Below are 20,481 nucleotides of genomic sequence, written 5' to 3' on the forward strand. Positions count from 1 at the left end.
TCTTGGCTTTGTCACTAAACGGCCAAGTGACAATGGGCTAGTTCAAAACTGCCAATTCTAGAACCGTACCCATCCCCCCAACTTATATATGGATCACAGACTTCTGGAAGAATCTAAGGGACAGGAAAGGTTGTTCTAAACAGGGGGGTAAAAATAAATAAATAAAATAAATAAATAAATAAATAAACAGGGGGGTAAGAAAAAAATTACAAGGGAGTGCCTACTGGGGTGAGTGGAATATGGGTCCTGATTTGCTGACCTTGATCTTACATGGCCTGCTAGTGTCTCCAAGGACATTAGTCTTTGTGAGCAGAGAAGTAAAGAAGTTCAGAGAGGAAACACTTCTAGGTCAGCACGAAGTTTATTAGCCACATCTGCTCAGAAGGGCCTCTTTCTGAACAGGACTATTCCTCTAACATACCAGCCAGAAAACAGCCCCATGTGCAGGGCCTCACTTCTGTTACGTCTCAAGTCATACTAGAAACATATTTTAGAACAAAGGCAGTTGTCCTGGGGTTCCCTGGGAATGACTAATGTGTGAGATTGTCTGGAGCCCCATGAAAAACATTCAAGGTTCTAAGTTCCAGGAACCTGGTTTTTGCCCAGGTCCACACCCAAGGAACAGAAACTCTTTCAGAAAAACAATATATTGCACAAAAGAATGAATGATATCTTAACAGAGAAATATCTAAGACGCAGAGCAAGATCTTGCTCTGTAAAAATTTCAAATTCTACCTATACTATAAAAAGCGATTCCTAAATGCCCAGCAACTCCACCATCCTTGACCTCCAAGAGTAACAGTTGGTCTCCTAAGCAGTGAGGAAGTGGAGACTAGACAGAGAGAATTATTGTGCAAAGCTTCACAGGCATATTAGATTGGCAGGATCATTTTAGGGGAAGGAATGGGTGTGGCCAGCTTGGGAGGCAGGGGAGGAGACTGTTAAGCAGAGGAGGTTTATCTCCTATTCCCTTCTTTTGAGGGGAGCTTCACATGATAGGCTGAAGCAGAAAGCTCTCAATTTCTGCAGGAAACAAAGGAATTTAGGACTTGAATCAGGAGTGAGAAGAAGAAGGAAGGAAAAGATTATTCTAGACATTAGGGAACCAGAAGAGAGAAATGGAATCCCATCACATGTCTCTGTTCCCTACCAATGGCCAATGCTGTGGGCACCACCACATTAGCCTGACCAACTATTCGAATGTTGACGTTCCTCCCACACTGGAAAGAAGCCACTCCAAGTGCCTGAGCCTTCTAAGTACCTCCTAACTGTCCTGGCCTACCCTCAGAACTCCTGTACCTCCCCAAACAGGCCTAAAATAGTAGTTAGAGCCATCGCTAACATCTATTCTGATTCATTGGTGCCTCTTTCGTACCCGTAGTATGGTTTTACTTTCCACTCCAAAACCCAGAGTTAACTTAACCAGCTTAGAATGGGTTTTCCATTCTTAGAGAGCAACATCATGATGTAGGGGGTAGCAGGGACAAAAGATACAGGAAGAACAGGAAATGCAGTTCCTAGTAGTCAGAAGGAATCAAAGGTCCATCCGTGTAGAAATGGCTGGAGTGGAAGACGTAAGCCTCATCCATGATGTTCTGGCCAGCCAACAGTGGGTCACCATTTGGCATGATTTCCTCAATCTTCATACTGTTTCTGAAAACTAGACAGTCCAGAAAAAGAAATCAGTCCCTGATCTTTGGTAAGAAGTTCCCAATCCCGCAGGGAAAATGAAGGAGGATGGCAGTAGAGGCCTGGACAAGGTGTGAGGGGGCACTTAGGTCAGGGAAGGAGAAGGCGTTTACATTTCATAATAAAAGGGATCACAAAGAAATGAGCCTCCCTCCAATGAGGAGCTTAGAGTTTAGCCTTTTCTATAATGGGAAAGGGAGGGCAGTTGGTAAAGGGAAGGTGTCCCCACTTCCCCAGGCCCATCTCACCACTTACTTTCCATTTCCTCAGTGTTCAAGTGTCTCAGATCATGGGGCAGATCTGGCTCTGGCACTGCCTGTGATGCAGGGTCTGGGAGAGGCTCCAGCCTCAGCTCTGGTCCCAAGTCTGGTTCTGACACTCCCTGGGGTACCATGTCTAGCGTAGGCTCCAGCATGGGCTCCAGTGGTGGCCCCAGATCCAGCCCAGCCGCTAGCAGTGGCTCTAACTCCAGGCATGGCTCTTGCTGTAGCAATGGGTCTAGTCCTGTCTCCAGCTCCAAGGACTCTGCTTCTGGCTCCGGCTTAAGCTCCAGCGGTTGTTGCAGCTCATCCACCTGTCTGGATGCGGTAATACACACAAAAGGGCAGGGCTTAGTTGTTTAGGTGAACTGGAGAATGGCGGAGCAAGCGGAGACTATCTCTCTCGGCTGAGAAGGCAAGAGAGCAAGGGCACCTGGGTGACTCCGTTGGTTAAGCATCTGACTCTTGATTTCTGCTCAGGTCATGATCTCAGGGTGGTGAGATTGAGCCCTGCGTCGGGCTCCATGCTCAGAGCAGAGTCCGCTTGAGATTCTCTCTGCTTGTCCCTCTATTCCTACCCCGGCCCTACTCGTGCATTCTCTCTCTCTCTCTCTCTCTCTCTTTTTAAATAAATTAAAAAAAAAAATTTTTTTTTAAAGGTGGCAACAGGGCAATACAGCAGAGGGTTTAAGAGCACAGGCTTTGGAGTTAGGCTTGCCAGAGTTTGAATCCTATCATTTATTAGATAGGTGATCTTCAGCTTTCTGTGCCTCAGATTTATCATCGATAAAATGGAACCATCACCACCTAATAACGCTTCAGAGAGTAGGATGGTTAAAAGCAGGACTTTGGAATCTGACAGACCTGGATCATTTACTAGCCATGTACCTTAGGCATGCCATTTCACCACACTAAACCTCAGGCTCTTCGGCTGAAATACCCATGTCTGCCTCACAGGACTATTATGGAGATTCAATAAATAAGAAACTAAATGCAAAATATTTAGTCCAGTACCTGCCACATAATAAACTTTCTTAAATATGGCTGTTATCACCTAATTGGATGGGTTCTCAGAAGAATTCAATAAAATAAAAAGAAATCTGTTTCTAAAAAAAAAAAAAAATCTAGTACTATGCTTCAAGTAGATGCCCATTAACGTCAGTGATTATGACTCTGATTAGCAGGGAAGCCCTGTGGAAACAACCTAAGGATAGCAGCAGAGCACTAGGGAACAAAGAGGCTAGCAGAACGAGGGAAAAAACCTAGAGGTTGGAGACTATGGGCCCGTAGGAAAGAAGGCCAGAGAGGCAAACTGAGCGGGTTTGGGTCGCCACATCAGCCAGCAAAGGCCAGGGAGGATGGGCAAGAAATGCATCTCTCACCTGTTAGAGACCACAATGAGCCTATGTTTCAGGTATTTCCTCCGTTCTTCGAGATTAACTGTGGGGGACATATGCAGGAGGACAGGGAGGTCAGTGGACTGGACACCTGGCCCAAGGACCCCTCGTGTAAACGGTCTTGATAATTGTATTTCCCTACTAACTAGCCATGTCCCAGGGACAAATCCTTTCGTTTCTCTGGCTACCAATTTTTCCATGTCTGGAAGAAAGGAGCTGGATCTGTAGATGCCTGAGTCCCTGCAATCTTCAGTGACATACATCAACGATCCTTACCTTTCTCCTGGTAGTAGCACCCAAAAGCCTCATCCCGGGGGATTCGGGGGTAGAGGAAGCACAGTGGGTTCTCAGGTATGTTCTCTTCGGTAAGCAGCTGGTAGTGGCGAATGATTTTGGTCAGTGGGAGAGACTGAAGCACTTCCTTGGTGAAGGGTTGCAGAGAGTTGATGAGCACCTTATCTGCAGAATGGATGTGGGAAGAGGCAGGCCTGAAACAGTCGGGTCTAGGAGTCCCCCACCCTGGCCATCTAAGCCCCAACCTGCTGAGGGATTCAAGACAGAACCAGGGAAGCCAAGGGCTGGCAGAGGGACATAAAGGACAGGCTGTGGGAACATCGGGGCGAAGCAGCTGACCATCATCCTGATGTTCCACCCAGGAGCAGGTGATGCCCCCTTCTGATGTTTCACTGAAGCGCAGGAGAAAGGTGCCAGAGATGGTCTTCTTCAGCAGCCTGCGTTCCTTGCTCCGGCTCACAAAGCCCATGATGCGTCTGAAACAGAAAGCTGCTGTGAGGCCCTCATGCCTCCCTGCTGTCCTGCTGTCCTGCTCTCCTTGTACAGGGAGACAGCGCCAGGGTTTGGCCCTTGCTCTTGGCCAAGTCACTTCCTCTTACTGACGGTATCCACCTTCTAGGGCTGGAAGAGGTTTGAGGATTCAGTGTGGTCACAGATGAAAAAGCACCTTGGAAAGGCAAATGAGCAGGTAGTGTGATGGGAAGAGCACAGGCCTGCAGTCAGATGAGGCCTGGGTTTGAGTCCCAAGCAGGCCCATTGAGTGAATTCTTTTTTTTTTTTTTTCATTGAGTGAATTCTTTTTTTTTTTTTTTTGAGTGAATTCTTTAACTTCTCTTTGACTCCACACGGTTGTAAGGATTACACGAGAGAGTTCATAAGGAGCATCCAGCAGGTTCTGGAGCACAACAGATGCTAGGACTATTATCATGAGCGAAAACGTCAGGCGCGTGACCTTGCACCAGCATTTGCTTGCTCTCTCCCTTTCTGCCACATGAGGGCGCACAGAGTCCACTCGAGCCCAGAAAGGCAGAAAGCTAGGGGTGGGGCGAGGGAGACTGACCAAGGCCTTACCCATCATTCCAGAGATCCTTCAAGTGGTCATGTACCAGCTCCAGAATTTTGTCTAACCACGTCCAGAATGGTAGCTTGCCAGGAGGGCTCTCTCGCTGCAGGAGGAATGAAAAGGCAGGAAGAGACATGATTAGTCGCCCCCAGTGAGCAGATGGCAGTAAGGAGGGCAAGGACTAGTGTTTGCACAGGGGCTAGACGTAGTCACACAGGATGCAGGGAGTTACCTTAGTGAAGTCGGCCCACGATAACAATGCGCCCTCAGTCCTAGAGTTCTGACCTGTGGACAGACAGACAGTTCAGGTAATCGATGCAGGCAAGGCCAGGGTCCTTGGAATAGAAAGGGTGGAGGGCTGGGGAGACTACGGCTGGGGAAAGGCTGGGAGAAAAGGAGGTTTGTACCAAAGAGCTTGTTCCTCAGCATGCTCAGCTGGTCTGGGTCAAGGCCTCGGCCAACATAGGAGGAGAACTGCCAGCTGAGAGCAGGGCCCAGCAAGCTCCAGGGTGCCATGGGAGGGCTGGAGAAGAACTGCTGATTCTGCAAGAGTGGGAAGAGGGCAGGATGGCTCAGAAGGAGCACCCTCAGGCCAAGCGTCCACACCCTTCCTTGCCACCCAGCACCATTAGCACCATCTCCTACCTGGGGGTTTGAGCTAAGCAGATTGAACCAAAGAACCGAGGCCCAGGCAATGGAAACTTGGTTCATATTGGAAATAATCACCACAGGGAGGGTGTCTGTCTGAAGAGAAAACAAGAGTCAGAGAGAGGGATGGGATGTTTCTAGCTTTGACAGAGGCAAAGGAGAACTTCCCACTGGAGAGGCTTCCTTTAACGCCTCCTGAATGCCTTCCGCCAGATCTGCTTCATCTCTCCCTGCCCTCCATTTCCACTCACCTTCAGCTCCTCCTTCAGACCCTGGTAGGTGTATTTGACTGTAATGCTGATAATGTGCAGTTCCTCCGTCACACCCAGCATGCCCTAGGACAGCCGAAGACACAGCGGTCAGCGGGCCCTGTGGCAAGCTCCTCCCATCCCCCCGCTGCTCTGGCCAGGCCTCACCTTATTGCAGCCCTTTCCTGGGCCACCTGAACGTTGTTCTACCAGAGTCTGTGAGTTGACAGGAAATAAAATAAATGCCAGAGTGAGGACTCCAGGGTCCCTGGAACCCCTATTTTGCCTCAAGACTTCCCAAGGCCTGGGAACTTCCCTCAGCCCGTTGCACCGGACCAGAACCTTAGGCTGCTAGCCCTTCTTACCAGGTAACCGAAGTCCCAAATTAAGCCCTGACTCTGCCCCTTCTCGGGGGTCAGGGTTTTCTGGTTTGAGGTTAGAATGTTGAACTTCCGGAAGCTATTCCAGGAGGAAGAAGATATATGGAGAAGAGGAGAAGAGTTATTCTAAATACTCAGCAGGAAAACAACAAAAATCCTACTTCATTCCAGACCTCCCCTCCTCCCTTTGTCCAACCCCCAACCAAGTCAACCTCCTTCTTGTCTGAGCCCCAATGTGGTTATTATGCAGGTTGTGCAGTGCACCCAAGTCGGCAGCATCCTTATCAGACACCTACCCTTGTGATTGAGGATTCCTGAAAAAAAAAAAAAAAAAAAAAATTCACTGAGAACCAAAACAGTGCAGAAGTTAGGAGTTTAGTCTTTAGAATCAGACAGACCTGGATTCAAACCCAAATCTGTGCTCACGAGTCTTATGGCCTTGCACAAGAGACACAATCTCTCTGGGCTTGTCTCTCCATCTGAACTGTGCACTGCTAATACCTAACTCACAGGGTTCCTGGGACAAATGAGGACTGGACAAGCCGCATGTCACATAGTGCTCAAAAGAGCGAGGAGGCGGGGTAGGAACACAGCCCCAGGGCCCTCGGGTGAAGAGTGGGTCTCCTCTGCCCCAGCAGCCCATGTCCCTGCCACCCTGTGGCCCCACGTGCCCCAACTTACTTGTCAATGGAAACTTCTGCAGTCAGTGACTCGTTGCCTTCCTGGAGTCTCACCAGGAGCCTAAGTGGAAGAGGGGAAAGTGGTCACCTTCAATCTCCTGGAGAGATCAAATGTTGGGAAAAGATAAGGTAAGAGATTAGAAGAGGTAGATGGGAAAAAGAAAAAGAAAGAGACGAGGTAGGTGGATTAAAGAGAAAAGGGAGAAGACAAGAGTGGAAAGATCTAAAGCCAGAAAGCAAACAGTAGTATGAGGGCTGGAAAAAGGAAGCAGGAATGAGTCCTGAAATGCCAACCTTGTTCGGATAGTGAACTTGCTCCCAGTCTTGAGGATGAGGGGTCGGTGGGGAGTTTGGGGCATGCAGGGCTGGGTTTCTACCACGAAGGCTCTGGGGAGAGAGGTGGCCGAGAGAATACAGAGTTCAGTCTCTGCAGGAATAGCTCCTCTTGCTCTTTCCTTCTGCCCTCCCTGGAGGTCCCTCCCCGGCCTCTAGACCTGTGGAGCAGGCGCTGTAGCAACTCCAGGACCTGGGCCTTCCGCAGGTTGACCCCTGCGGTCAGAGGGTCATCCTGATAGCTAACCAGGTGACTTAATCCCTTCAGCTCCTCCAACAGCTGGCGCAGGTGGAACAACAGCTTGGCTCCAGCTGTGAACCTAGGTGATAGGATTCCAGAGACAGAGAGCAAACTGATGAGTTTCCTGGTCTTCCCCAGACAGGCTCCAGAAGCTTCCCTTTTACTATGTGGAGAGGCAGAAAGTGATTGGGATAAAAAAAGAACCCAGGAAGCTTAGGAAAGATTATGCAACATGATTCATAATCCAAGAAATAAAAATCAAAGGCACTTCCACATATAAAACTGGTAAAAGGGACGCCTGGGTAGCTCAGTGGTTAAGCATCAGCCTTTAGCCCAGGGCGTGATCCCAGAGTCCAAGGTCGAGTCCTGCATCGGGCTCCTTGCATGGAGCCTGCTTCTTCATCTGCCTATGTCTCTGCCTCTCTGTGTCTCTCATGAATAAATAAAATCAAATCTTAAAAAAAAAATGGTGAAAGATTTATTTCTGTAATGAAGCTACTTTTCATATGACCCTTCAGGGCAGCTTGGTGTGGCTCAGTGGTTTAGCACCACCTTCAGCCCAGGGTGTGATCCTGGGGTCCTGGAATCAAGTCCCACGTCGGGCTCCCTGCATGGAGCCTGCTTCTCCCTCTGCCTGGGTCTCTGCCTCTTTCTGTGTGTGTCTCATGAATAAATAAATAAAATCTTTAAAAAAAATCATATGACCCTTCATATGTACTATTATTCTAAGTGCTTACTGTATTTAATCCTTATAACAACCCTATGAGACAGCTATTATTATTATCCTCATTTTACAGATAATTAAACTCTAGAGAAAGGTTAAGTGACTTGCTTGAGGTCACAGAACTAGTATGGAGTAAGCTGTATGTGATCCGGGCATTCTGGCTGCACAGTCCATACTTTTTTAAGTAGGCTCCACACCCAGCATGGGGCTCAAACTCATGACCCCCAGATCAGGACTCACATGCCCTACTGAGTGAGCCAGCCATAAAATTTTTAATTGATTTTATTTTTTTATTTCTGGGACACCTGGGTGGCTCAGCAATTGGGCATCTGCCTTTGGCTCAGGGTGTGATCCTAAGGTCCCGGGATCGAGTCCCGCATATGGCTCCCTGCATGGAGCCTGCTTCTCCCTCTGCCTGTGTCTCTGCCTCTCTCTCTCTCTGTCTCTCATGAACAGATAAATAAAATATGTAAAAAAATCAACAAATAAAATTTTATTTCAATTGAATTAACATATAATGCTATAATACACATGCAAGCTCAGGCACTTGGGTGGTTCAGTGGTTGAGCATCTGCCTTTGGCTCAGGTCGTGATCCCAGGGTCCTGGGATCGAGTCCCACATTGGGCTCCCCATGGGGAGCCTGTTTTTCCTTCTGCCTATGTCTCTGCCTCTTTCTCCATGTCTCTCATGAATAAATTAAAAAAATCTTTGAAAAAAAATGAGTTGCAAGCTCCACAAACTGAGCCAGTCAGGTGACCCAGGCTCAAATTTTTAAAAAAATTTTTATTTATTTATGATAGTCACAGAGAGAGAGAGAGAGAGAGGCAGAGACACAGGCAGAGGGAGAAGCAGGCTCCATGCACTGGGAGCCCGATGTGGGATTCGATCCCGGGTCTCCAGGATCGCACCCTGGGCCAAAGGCAGGCGCCAAACCGCTGCACCACCCAGGGATCCCTTTTTTTTTTTTTTTTAAGATTTTATTTATTTATTCATAGAGATGCAGAGAGAGAGAGAGGCAGAGACACAGGCAGAGGGAGAAGCAGGCTCCATGCAGAGACCCTGACGTGGGACTCTATCCAGGGTCTCCAGGATCACGCCCTGGGCTGCAGGCGGCGCTAAACCGCTGCGCCACTGGGGCTGCCCCCAGGCTCAAATTTTTAACATGGGAAAATATCTAAAAATATTAAATTTTTTAAAACCACAAGATAAAAAAATAAAATAAAAACTAAAAACCACAAGATAGTACATTTATGATATGACCTGCCCTCGTTTATTTTTTTTTTCAAAGATTTTATTTATTTATTCATGAGAGACAAAGAGAGAGAGGCAGAGACAGAGGGAGAAGCAGGCTCCATGCAGGAAGCCAGACATGGGACTCGATCCTGGGTATCCAGGATCATGCCTTGGACTGAAGGTGGTGCTAAACCGCTGAGCCACCAGGGCTGCCCTGCCCTCTTTTAAAATAAATGTATATTTGGGGGATCCCTGGGTGGCTCAGCGGTTTGGCGCCTGCCTTTGGCCCAGGGCGTGATCCTGGAGTCCCGGGAGAGAGTCCCACATCTGGCTCCCGGCATGGAGCCTGCTTCTCCCTCCTCCTGTGTCTCTGCCTCTCTCTCTCTCTCTGTCTATCATAAATAAATAAATAAATCTTTAAAAAAAATTAAAAAATAAAAAATAAATAAATGTATATTTGGGGCACCCAACTGGCTCAGTCACTGGAACATGTGACTCTTGATCTTGGGGTTGTAAATTCAAACCTCATGTTAGATGTAGAGATTACTTAAATATAAAACCTTTGGTAGGTGGGCGCCTGGGTGGCTCAGCCAGTTGAGCCTTTGGCTTGGGTCATGATTTCCTGGGATTGAGCCCTGCATCGGGCTCCCTGCTTAGCGGGGAGGCTGCTTCTCCCTCTCCCTTTGCTGTTCCCCCTGCTTGTGCTTGCTTTCTCTTTCTCCTTGTCAAAAAGATAAATCTTAAACAAATTTAAAACCTTTAAAATAGATGGATTGTATATTTATGTATATACATAGGGAAAATTTGCAAAAAATGTATTCAAAAGCCCTAACACTGAGTACCGCTGCATGATCAGGTTATGCAGATAGGCAGTTTTTACTTTCTTTTAAGTTGTCTGAATTTTTTTTTCCAATTGAGACACATTATATTTATAATAAAAAAAATCAATAAAGCTCTTTCTTTTTCTTTTTTTGAGATTTTATTTATTTGAGAGAGAGAGAGAGAGAAACATGAGCAGGGAGAGGGGCAGAGAGAAGCAGACTCTCCACTAGGCAGGGAGCCTGATGCAGGGCTTGATCCCAGGACCCTGGGATCATGACCCAAGCTGAAGGCAGACACAACTGACTGAGTCATTCAAGCGCCACCCCCCCCTCGCTTTTTAAGAATTTCTTTATTTAGGGTAGCCCCAGTGGTGCAGTGGTTTAGCGCTGCCTGCAGCCCAGGGCGTGATCCTGGAGACCCTGGATAGAGTCCCACGTCAGGGTCTCTGCATGGAGCCTGCTTCTCCCTCTGCCTGTGTCTCTGCCTCTCTCTCTCTGTCTCGATGAGTAAATAAATAAAATCTTTAAAAAAAGAAAAGAATTTCTTTATTTATTCATAAGAGACAGAGGGAGAGGCACAGACATAGGCAGAGAGAGAAGCAGGCTCCATGTAGGGAGCCCGATGTGGGATTAGATCCCAGGACCTTGGGATCATGCCCTGAGCCTAAGGCAGACGCTCAATCACTGAGCCACCCAGGAGCCCACCCCTTCCCCCTTTTTAAGAGATTTTATTTATTTATTCATGAGAGACACAGAGAGAGAGAGACAGAAACATAGGCAGAGGGAGAAGCAGGCTCGATGCAGGAGGCCTGACGTGGGACTCGATCCCAGAACTCTGGGATCACACCCTGAGCTAAAGGCAGATGCTCAACCACTGAGCCACCCAGGTGTCCCCCACCCCTGCACCTTTTTAAAATATGTTATCTATTTTATTTATTTGAGAGAGAAAGAGAGTGAGGGAGAGTGGAAGCACAGAGGAGCAGAAGGGGAGGGAGAGGGAGGGGGAAAGAATCTCAAGCAGACTCTGTGTTGAGGGGGAGCTCCACATGGGGCTCAATCCCACAACCCCAAGACTATGATCTGCCTGAACAAAGAGTTGGATGCTTAACCGACTGACTTAGGCTCTGGTCATGATCTCAGGGTCCTGGGATCAAGGCCCACATTGGGCTCCACACTCAGTGGGGAGTCTGCTTCTTGCCCTCTCCCTCTGCCCCTCCCCCTTACCCATACTGTCTCTTAAATAAATAAAATATTAAAAAATAAATAAATAAAATATTTAAAAACAAAACAAAGGATCAACATAACACCACCAAAAAGGAAAGCTATATACTTTAACCCAGGAATACCACTTCTAGGAATTTATATTACAGAAATAATTAGGGATGTAAATAAAGATGTAGTTATGAGGATTTTTACTCCAACAGTATAAAATAGCAAGAAATCCGGGTGCTCAGCTGGCTTAGTGGGAAGAGCACATAACTCTTGATCTCAGGGTTGTGAGTTTGAGCCCCCCATTGGGTGCAGAGATGGTTTAAGTAAGTTAAATAAACTTAAAAAAAGAATCCTTTCCCATCTTGCAAGATGGTGGGTGAAAAGATAAGAAGCCGATACTAAGGAGAAGAAACCTGGAGCCAAGAAGGCTGATGCTTGTGGCAAGATTAAAAATGGTGACCTCAAGGTTAAAATGCCAAAGAAGGGGACGCCCCATTGCAGCCAAAAGTGTCCTAGTCAGAGGAAACTGGCACATATTTCCCATTGGCTATGTATTCCAGAAAAGCCATGTACAACAGGAAGCATTCAGTAGCTAAATCCAGAGTTGAAAAGAAAAAGGAGAAGGTTCTTGCTACGGTCACAAAACCAGTTGGTGGTAACAAGAATGGCGGTACCTGAATGATTAAACTTCACAAAATGCCTAGGTATTATCCTGTCGCTGTGCCTCAAAAGCTCTTGAGCCAGAGCAAAAAAAACCCCATTCAGTCAGCATGGAGAATTCTGAAAGCTAGCATCACTCCTGGCACCATTATTTTTAAAAAGATTTTATTTATTTATTTGAGAGAGAGAGAAAAAAAAAAGAGAGAACATGAGCTGGGGGAGGGGCAGAGAGAGTGAGGAAGAAGGAGACACAGACTCTCCATTGAGCAGGGAACCCCATGGAGGGTTTGATCCCGGGGCCCAGAGATGATGATCTGAACTGAAGGCAGATGCTTAACCCACTGAGCCACCAAGGTCCCCTCCTGGCACCATTCTGATCATCCTCACTGGGCTCCACAGAGGCAAGAAGGTGGTTTTCCTGAAGCATTTGAGCAGTGGGGGTTGCTACCTGTGACTGGACCTCGGGCCCTCAATCGAATTCCTCTACATAGAACACACCAGAAATTTGTTATTGCCACCTCCACCAAAATTGGTATCAGCAGTGTGAAAATTCCCAAACATTTCACTGATGCTTACTTCCAAAAGAAGCTGCATAAACCCAGATACCAGGAAGGAGAGATCTTCGACAGCAAGAAAGGAAATGTGAGACTACAGCACAGCACTAGGTTGATCAGCATGCTGTGGATTCGAAAATTCTGTCAAAAATCAAACCTGTTCCTCACCTTTAGGGCTACCTCCACTCTGTGTTTTCTCCCACAAATGGAGTTTGCCCTCACAAATCAGTGTTCTACATTTCTTACAAAGAACCTAATACTGACCCATTTCCACAAAAACAACAACTTGGGGGGAAAAAACCAAAATATTTGTTGAATATATACAATGGAATATTATTCATAATAAAAAATAAAGTCTTGGGACACCTGGGTGGCTCAGTGGTTAAGCGTCTGCCTTCAGCTTAGGGCATGATCCTGGAGTCCAGAGATCGAGTCCTGCATCGGGCTCCCTGCATGGAGCCTGCTTCTCCCTCTGCCTGTGTCTCTGCCTCTCTCTCTCTCTGTCTGTCTCTCATGAATAAATAAATAAAATCTCTAAAAAAAGGTAAAAAAAAAAAAAAAAAGAATAAAGTCTTGCCATTTGCAATGATGTGAATAGAGCTAAGAAAGAATTATGCTAAGTGAAATAAGTCAGAGAAAGACAAATACCGTAAGATTTCACTCATACGTGGAATTTAACAAAACAGGTAATAATTATTTATTTTATTTTTATTTTTTTAAAATTTTTATTTATTTATGATAGTCACAGAGAGAGAGAGAGAGGCGCAGAGACACAGGCAGAGGGAGAAGCAGGCTCCATGCACCAGGAGCCCGACGTGGGATTCGATCCTGGGTCTCCAGGATCGCGCCCTGGGCCGAAGGCAGGCGCCAAACCGCTGCGCCACCCAGGGATCCCCGGTAATAATTATTTAAATTAAAAGACAACTCAAATGTCCAAAATAGGAGTTCATTAATTAAATTATGTTACCTCTATATAGGGAACTATAAGGCAATCATCAAAAATAACATGGGTGGGTGCCTGGGTGGCTCAGTCAGTTAAGTGTATGCCTTTGGCTTGGGTCATGGTCCTGGGGTCCTAGGATCGAGTCCAGCATCTGGCTCTCTGCTCAGTGGGGAGTCTGCTTCTCTTTCTCCCTCTGTCCCTCCCTACTGTTCGTGCTGTCTCTCTCTCAAATAAATAAAATCTTAAAAAAAAAAAATAATAGTAATAACATGGGCATGAGGTGCCTAGGTAGCTCAGTCAGTTAAGCGTCTGACCCTTGCTCTCAGCTCAGGTATTGATCTCAGGGTTGTAAGTTCAGGCCTCCTGTTGGGTTCTATGCTGGCAAGGAGTCTACTTAAAGAAACAAAACTAAAAACATGGGTAGGGGTGCCTGGCTAGCTCATTTGGTACAGCATGCAACTCAATTCTTGGGGTGGTAAGCTCGAGCCCCCAGCTGGGTGTAGAGTACTTAATAAATAAAAATAAATTAAAAAAGAAACATCAGCCTGTCTCATTTAAAAAAATAAATAACATGGGTAAGTACCACAATATACAGCTAAGTTAAAAAACAAAAACCACAGTTCTCAAAATAGTTCTTAATTTTTGTATATTATAGTAGCTACACATGGACAGTAAGATAAGAGGTAATTGTCTTTTTTTTTTTTTTTACATTATAGTGATTACAATTAAAAAAAAAAAAAAAAGGTAGAGGGGTGCCTGGGTGGCTCAGCTGGTTAAGCGGTGGCTAGCTCTTGATTTCAGCCCAGGTCATGATCTCAGGGTTCTGGGATTGAGGAGTCTGCTTAAGAATTCTCTCTCTCCCTCTTCCTCCCTCCCTCTCCCCACACCTCACGTTCTCTCTCTCTCTAAAATAAATAAGTAAATCCTAAAAAATAAAGTAAAAAATATATTTCTTGGGTAGTTAAAAAGGAAGGAGAAACCAGCTTGGAGATTAATCCATTCCTTTTACCAAAGCAAAGACTAGGCTCTGGATTATCTGAATGGTAAGAATAAAGAGAGGGTCACTGTGGTCAGACAAGTGAGCTGGGATCATTTCGGGGAGCAGAGAGTAAGGACAATGATGGCTCTTGCCTAGATAAGCAATTCATTACATGAATAAGAAAATTCATTACAATTCACAATTTACAATTTACAAAGCACAGCGCGGTGGCTGGGACAAGGGCTGGGTAGGAGCTGCCTCTTACCACTTCTCCAGCTGTTCCAATCCTCCTTCCTGAGGGGCTCCAATGCAGGCTTTCTGTTGCTGGGCTTTCCATTCCTCCAACTTGGGCAGCAGTAGCTCAATAAGGGTAGTTAATCGGCCTAGCAATGCTTTGGTGGCATCCAGTACCTCCTAAGAAAGACATAAAGTGAGTGATGAGCACTTCTCACCATCACCTTTCACCACCCAACCAGGGAGGAAGAGACAAAGAAGCCAAGGCTAAGAGGGCAGGGCTCCCACATCCCTCATTTTCCCCAGTTCCCCGTTGCCCACTCCCTCTGTCTGCCTCCCACCTTTCTCCTTCTGTCCAGTTCATTGAGAGTTTCCTGCAGAAGCTGGTGCTGTCTCATCTGATGGGGGTCTAAGGAGAATTTCTTCACTGGATGGCGGGAGCAGGAGTGAGACAAATTCTCAGACCTAGGGCTCCTTCCCCTCTACATCCTGATCAGGACCTCAGTCAGACGGGTGGAGGGAATTTTGAAGGGAGAAGAAGAGGAACCAAGCAAAGCAGAGGCACCTCTGGGCCCTCAGGCAAGTTGTGAATTGAACCAAAAGCCCACTTAATCTGCTAAGGCAGCTTTCCACGCACCTCCCCCAACGTACACCAGCCGTCCCTCAGCCACACCTCCAGCCCAACCTCCATAACATACGCTGGCACTTTTAGCTTTGCATGGCAGCAGGGCTATAGCCACGGCCGGCGGCTGTAGTAGCCAGAGGAGATTATCGCTTACTGGAGCTTTTCCCTTCTCCTCTCTTCCACCCCTGCCTCCCAGCATGCACCTGTCTTTCTCCCACACTTCGGTGTGCTTCCTACCTTGGGCCTGGATCTTATATCGGAAGCAGAAGACATCCTGCTGGTCTTTCAGTTGGGAGATGGATTTCACCAGCCTCTGTAGAGGGGATAAGACCCAGATGGGGCTGTTTCTGTGGGAGGAGGCAGGCTGAGCCCTACCCACCCTGACTCCTGCCACATCTACTAACCTCCATCATAGCCTTTAATTCCAGGATCCGGGATTCAATCTCATCCTGCTGGCTTTCTACAGGTGTTTTGAGGGCTGGATCTCCTTGCTCCTGAAATAAGAGATTCTGAGCACATTTCAATTCTGACCTTACATCCCTGAAACCTCTGCCTGAAGTTATATCACAGGATGGGGGGCTGGGGATCTTGTTCTTATTTTTTTTTTTTTTTTTTTTTGGAGTTCAATTTGTCAACATATAGCATAACACCCAGTGCTCATCCCACCAAGTGCCCCCCTCAGTGCCCATCACCCAGTCACCCCAACCCCCCACCCACTTCCCCTTCCACTACCCCTTGTTCATTTCCCAGAGTTAGGAGTCTCTCATGTTTTGTCATCCTCACTGATATTTTCACTCATTTTCTCTCCTTTCGCTTTATTCCCTTTCACTGATTATTATATTAATTATAATATAATTAATATATATTAATTAATTAATATAATTATATTATATTCCCCAAATGAATGAGGCCATATAATGTTTGTCCTTCTCCGATTGACTTATTTCACTCAGCATAATACCCTCCAGGTCCCTCCACATCGAAGCAAATGGTGGGTATTTGTCCTTTCTAATGGCTGAGGAATATTCCATTGTATACATAGACCACAGCTTCTTTATCCATTCACCTGTCGATGGACACCGAGGCTCCTTCCACAGTTTGGCTATTGTGGACATTGCTGCTATAAACATTGGGGTGCAGGTGGGGGATCTTGTTCTTGTTCTGAGACAAATATCCCGAGTCCCTTCCACAGTCACTCTCTACTCTAGGAGCTTTCAATATCACTACAAATTGTTCTTACCAACTGAGCCCTCTGAGCCTGGGTCAGAATTCTTTTTTCTTCCAGAAGGAGATTGAAGATCATCTCAGCCAACTGGGTAGGGCCCTGGGGAAGGGCCTATAGTAGGAAGAGAAAGAACTGATCGAAGCATCTTCAATGATCTAGCACTCCAGACCTTGCCTACCAGTGGCCCCAGTACTTCCCCCTCCTTCAGGGTCTCTAGCCCCTCCCCTCTTCACCAATGGTACCCTAAAACCTAGCCTTTTCCCAACATGGTCACCTAGACTCTGCCCTTCTCTCTGACAGTGACCCTCCAAGTCCAGATCTGCCCTGGACTTGTCCCTCTTTTCCCCAGATCTGCGCCCATCCCTTTACATCTCCAGGTCCTGTTTCATACCCTAAACCATACTCCTCTACATTCAGTTTCCTTTATATTCAGCTTTTTGGCCATTCCTGGCTCCTCCAAGTACCTGAATGTCCCGATAGAATTTTCGCAAGTTGTGCTGTAATAAAAAGCACTCAGGGTCCTGGCCGCAGCGGCCACACTCATACTTCAGTTGGTCCAAGAAATGGAAGAACAGCATGTTCACCTTGGAATCATCATTGCCCAGGGCAGCCTCCTGCCTAGGGACCAGGAATGACAAGGATTAGTATCCCTGCAGCGTTCCTACTGTCTTTTGTGGCCTCCTAACCCCTTCTAGACAACTTTGGTGTCTCCAGGATCCTGGGGGCTCAGAAGAAACTACTTTCCACACCCCACTTCCTGAGGAACTCACCAGTTCTGATCTTCAATCCAGACAGCCAAGTGCTGTCGAATGTCCACTGGCAGGAGGCTATCTGAGTAGAGCTGATGCAGCTGATCCTGAAATGGGTTGTCGAGATTCTGTAGCATCTCCCACTGCGCCATTTGGGGTCTGAGTCTGAAGGATGCACGTTCCCAACTGGAAATTTTGCTGGACTAAATCATCCACAGTCTCATGATTGCTTATCACTATAATAAAAAAAATTAATTATAAAGGTACGAAAAAAAAGAAAACTGGAGCTACATTGATCTCACTCCTAATGTTGGTCTCTTCCTCTTCTCTCCACAGGTAACCAATATTATCAGTTTAGTTCATATTCTTTCAGACAGTACTATTTAGGAGCTGCAATATGTGGGCCTTTTTGTTTTAATGATCAGTTCTTTTTTTTAAGCCTTTATTTATTTATTTATTCATGAGAGACACAGAGAGAGAGAGGCAGAGACACAGGCAGAGGGAGAAGCAGGCTCCCCGCAGGGAGCCCGACGTGGGACTCAATCTCGGGTCTCCAGGATCACGCCCTGAGCCCAAGGCAGACACCCAACTGCGGAGCCACCCAGGTGTCCCTTAATGACGATTTTCAAACACACACCGAAGTAGAGTGAATAGTACAAGAATCATCCATTTACCCATCATTCAACTTTACTAAACATTAATATTTCCACCATCTTAATTTCATCTATCTCCCCCAGTGAATTTATTTTAAATTTGTATTCGTGTTTACTTATGCTGGAACATTTCAAGATCATAAATGGGTTATAAATATTTATTTCAGCATGATCCCTGATGGTCCCAAAGCTTTATCAAGGGCTGAAACCTTAACAATCTGCTCTCCATGTAGGAAGGAGAGACTTCCTTCCAAATATTTATTTTTTTTCCAAATATTTAAATACTTAAAAAAAAACACAAATATTTAAATACTCTACAAGGAGGTCACTCAATCTCTAAGACTGTGATACTTTTAAGACCTCTATCAACCTCTGACTCTTCATGTATATTATCAACTTTGTGAGAGACCCAGAAATTCCCCCCCACCCACAGAGGCAGGGTTGGGCAAAGAAAGCAGAGGCTTTTTTTTTTTTTTTTTTTTTTCAAGCAGAGGCTTTTGTTTGTTTTTTCACCATGAAACTTCACTCAAAACTGGTATTTGAAAAAACAAACAAACCTGGTATTTGCCTGCTACCAAGTAGGCTGGGCTAAGAATCTTTCTTCCTCTCTTTCCCCGCCCCCTGCCAACTGCCTGCTTAGGAAATCAAAACCTATTCTTGTTGAAGATTAAACCTAACAGAAAAGAGTATTTACATACATCCGTGGTCCAAAAAAGGTGACATGATCTTATCACCAATGAAAGAAAAATGTCTGGGGTGGGAGAGATTGTGTTCCGTCAGTATGAATAATCGTGAGATGCTTTTCTACCTCTTTGAAGTAGAAACGGGGAGGAAAGGATTGGTCAGGGACTCCTATTTTTCATTTTAATGCTTTTACTAGTGCTTGGCTTTGAAATCTATGCACCTGTACTGCTTTAAAAAAACAAATGGAGAGTCTCCACTTCTTAAGGAAGGAATCTCGACTGTTATGAAAAGAGCAAGGTGGCAAGTTAACCGTAAGGTTTAAATATGAGAAAACAAAACAAAAAAGCATGGTCTTCCCAAAACAGACCGCAAACACGAGGCCTAAAGGCTGTAACGCTTTTCCCCCAGCTATCCCTCACTCTCTTGGGCATACATTTTTTGCTCAATGAGCTTTTTGGAAAAGGACTGCATTTTGTGTGTGACCTTAGGCAAATTGTTTCACCTTTCTGTCCCTTACGCTTTTTTTTTTTTTTTAAGATTTTATTGGTTCATGAGAGACACCCAGAGAGGCCGAGACGCAGGCAGGGGAGAAGCAGGCTCCATGCAGGGAGCCGACGCGGGCTCGGCCCGGACCCGGGGTCACGCCCTGGGCCCAAGGCGCCGCTGAACCGCTGAGCCACCGGGCTGCGCTGCCCCTTACACTTCGTAAGATAACAGTGAAGGAAGTGAAATCGTATCTACCTTCAGACATCCTTTTTTCTTTTTTTGGCGAGAATCAAACCTAACACAGCCCGGAGGGTCAAGGCGCTGGCTAAGGGATTCCGAGGCTGCCGGGAGCGTCTGGGGAGCCGGGTGTCAGCGCCGGCGGCCGGGCTGGATGGGAGACTCGCTCACGCAGCAGGGGACAGCTATTTCGACTTAGAGACGAAGGCTCACGACGAGCGGGCGCACCCCAGGGCCTGCCGCCTTCCCCGGGGAGCGACGCGCGCCCGCACCCCGGCCCCGCGCGGCCCCCTGGGCCCGTACCTGCCGAGAGGCTCAGGATCCCCTCCGTCCAGCCGCTCCGGGAAAGGCTTCCGGCCCGGGGAGGGAGCTCGGGGCCCCCCGCGCGCCCCGCCCGGCCCCGCCCGGCCCCGCCCCCGGCTCCTCGGCCCCGCCCCCTCGGAGCCCGCGGGCTGGAACGCGCGGCTGAACCCGGGAGCTCGCCGTGCGCAGCCTGGCAACCGCGACGCTGGCGGCCGTTCTGCCAGTGCCCTCCGCCCGTTGGCGTCGCCACAACTCCTCCCCCGCGGGGCGGGACCAGCGGCGCCGAGACCACACCTCCCGCCCCACGATTGGTGGGATCGCTCAAGGACGCCCCGCCCCCGTCCCCGGAGGGAGGAGTCCCATTGACGGAACAGCCGCGCGGCGCCGCAGCTGATTTCCGAGAATCCCCGCGGCGGCAGCGAAACCGAGACCGGCCCGGGGCGCTGCAGGCTCCCAGCGCTCCCGGAGGGGCCCGGAATGTCGATTCTTTGGGGCGGGAAGCGACGAGCTGTGCCAATAAATAACCGTTTACTGATGGTACCTTGCTAAGCACTGACGTTCCTTGTATCATTTTTAATTTCCACAAAACCCATCCAGGGAAAATGATTATCACTACTTAAGACGTTTTGTTTCTTTTTAAAGATTTTTATTTATTCATGGGAGACACAGAGACCTAGGCAGAGGGAGAAGCAGGCTCGCCATGCGGAGCCCAATGCAGGACTCCAGGACCACGACCTGAGCCAACAGGCGTCCCACGCCTCTACTTTAGATGTTTTATTTTATTTTATTTTTTTAAGTACATATTTTATTTATCTACTTTAGATGTTTTAAAAACTGAGTGTGGAGAAGAATTGTAATTGAGGCTCCTACAGGTGAAGCCTGGATTCAAATCCAAATCTTCTGACTCCAAACCCCAGACTTTAAA

General features: G+C 47.2%; 1 protein-coding gene and 1 pseudogene across 4 annotated transcripts; one reads left to right on the plus strand and one right to left on the minus strand.

Annotated features, from left to right (window-relative positions):
* Positions 1 to 342: 342 nt before the first annotated feature.
* Positions 343 to 19,674, minus strand: STAT2 (signal transducer and activator of transcription 2). 4 transcript variants are annotated; one of them, XM_072768831.1, is made up of 24 exons: positions 19,557 to 19,674; positions 17,215 to 17,429; positions 16,909 to 17,062; positions 16,460 to 16,555; positions 15,624 to 15,713; positions 15,457 to 15,532; positions 14,936 to 15,003; positions 14,626 to 14,774; positions 7,154 to 7,312; positions 6,954 to 7,046; positions 6,661 to 6,720; positions 6,276 to 6,293; positions 5,965 to 6,058; positions 5,768 to 5,815; positions 5,603 to 5,686; positions 5,349 to 5,447; positions 5,111 to 5,246; positions 4,936 to 4,988; positions 4,712 to 4,806; positions 3,980 to 4,116; positions 3,623 to 3,805; positions 3,332 to 3,389; positions 1,945 to 2,267; positions 343 to 1,660 (listed from the first exon to the last, which is right to left on the minus strand). In XM_072768831.1, the coding sequence occupies exons 2-24, from the start codon at positions 17,343 to 17,345 to the stop codon at positions 1,518 to 1,520; spliced, it is 2,547 nt and encodes an 848-aa protein (XP_072624932.1). In that variant the 5' UTR covers positions 17,346 to 17,429; positions 19,557 to 19,674; the 3' UTR covers positions 343 to 1,517. The 4 variants fall into 4 exon arrangements, with proteins under 4 accessions (XP_072624932.1, XP_072624930.1, XP_072624931.1 ...); XM_072768829.1 differs by having other exon boundaries at positions 14,936 to 15,021; XM_072768830.1 differs by lacking the exon at positions 19,557 to 19,674 and adding an exon at positions 19,272 to 19,401 and having other exon boundaries at positions 14,936 to 15,021.
* Positions 11,889 to 13,779, plus strand: LOC140642348 (large ribosomal subunit protein eL6-like; annotated as a pseudogene).
* Positions 19,675 to 20,481: the final 807 nt, after the last annotated feature.

This window comes from Canis lupus, chromosome 11 (assembly GCF_048164855.1).
Source record: "Canis lupus baileyi chromosome 11, mCanLup2.hap1, whole genome shotgun sequence".
Lineage (NCBI taxonomy): Eukaryota > Metazoa > Chordata > Mammalia > Carnivora > Canidae > Canis > Canis lupus.

Coding starts and splice junctions, on each gene's coding strand:
- STAT2 (XM_072768829.1), bottom strand. CDS start 17,345: ATGGCGCAGTGGGAGATGCTACAGAATCTCGACAACCCATTTCAGGAT. Junction 7,047..7,153: donor CTACAGCGCCTGCTCCACAG/GTCTAGAGGCCG, acceptor CTCTCTCCCCAG/AGCCTTCGTGGTAGAAACCC. Junction 5,247..5,348: donor TGCTTAGCTCAAACCCCCAG/GTAGGAGATGGT, acceptor CCACTCTTGCAG/AATCAGCAGTTCTTCTCCAG.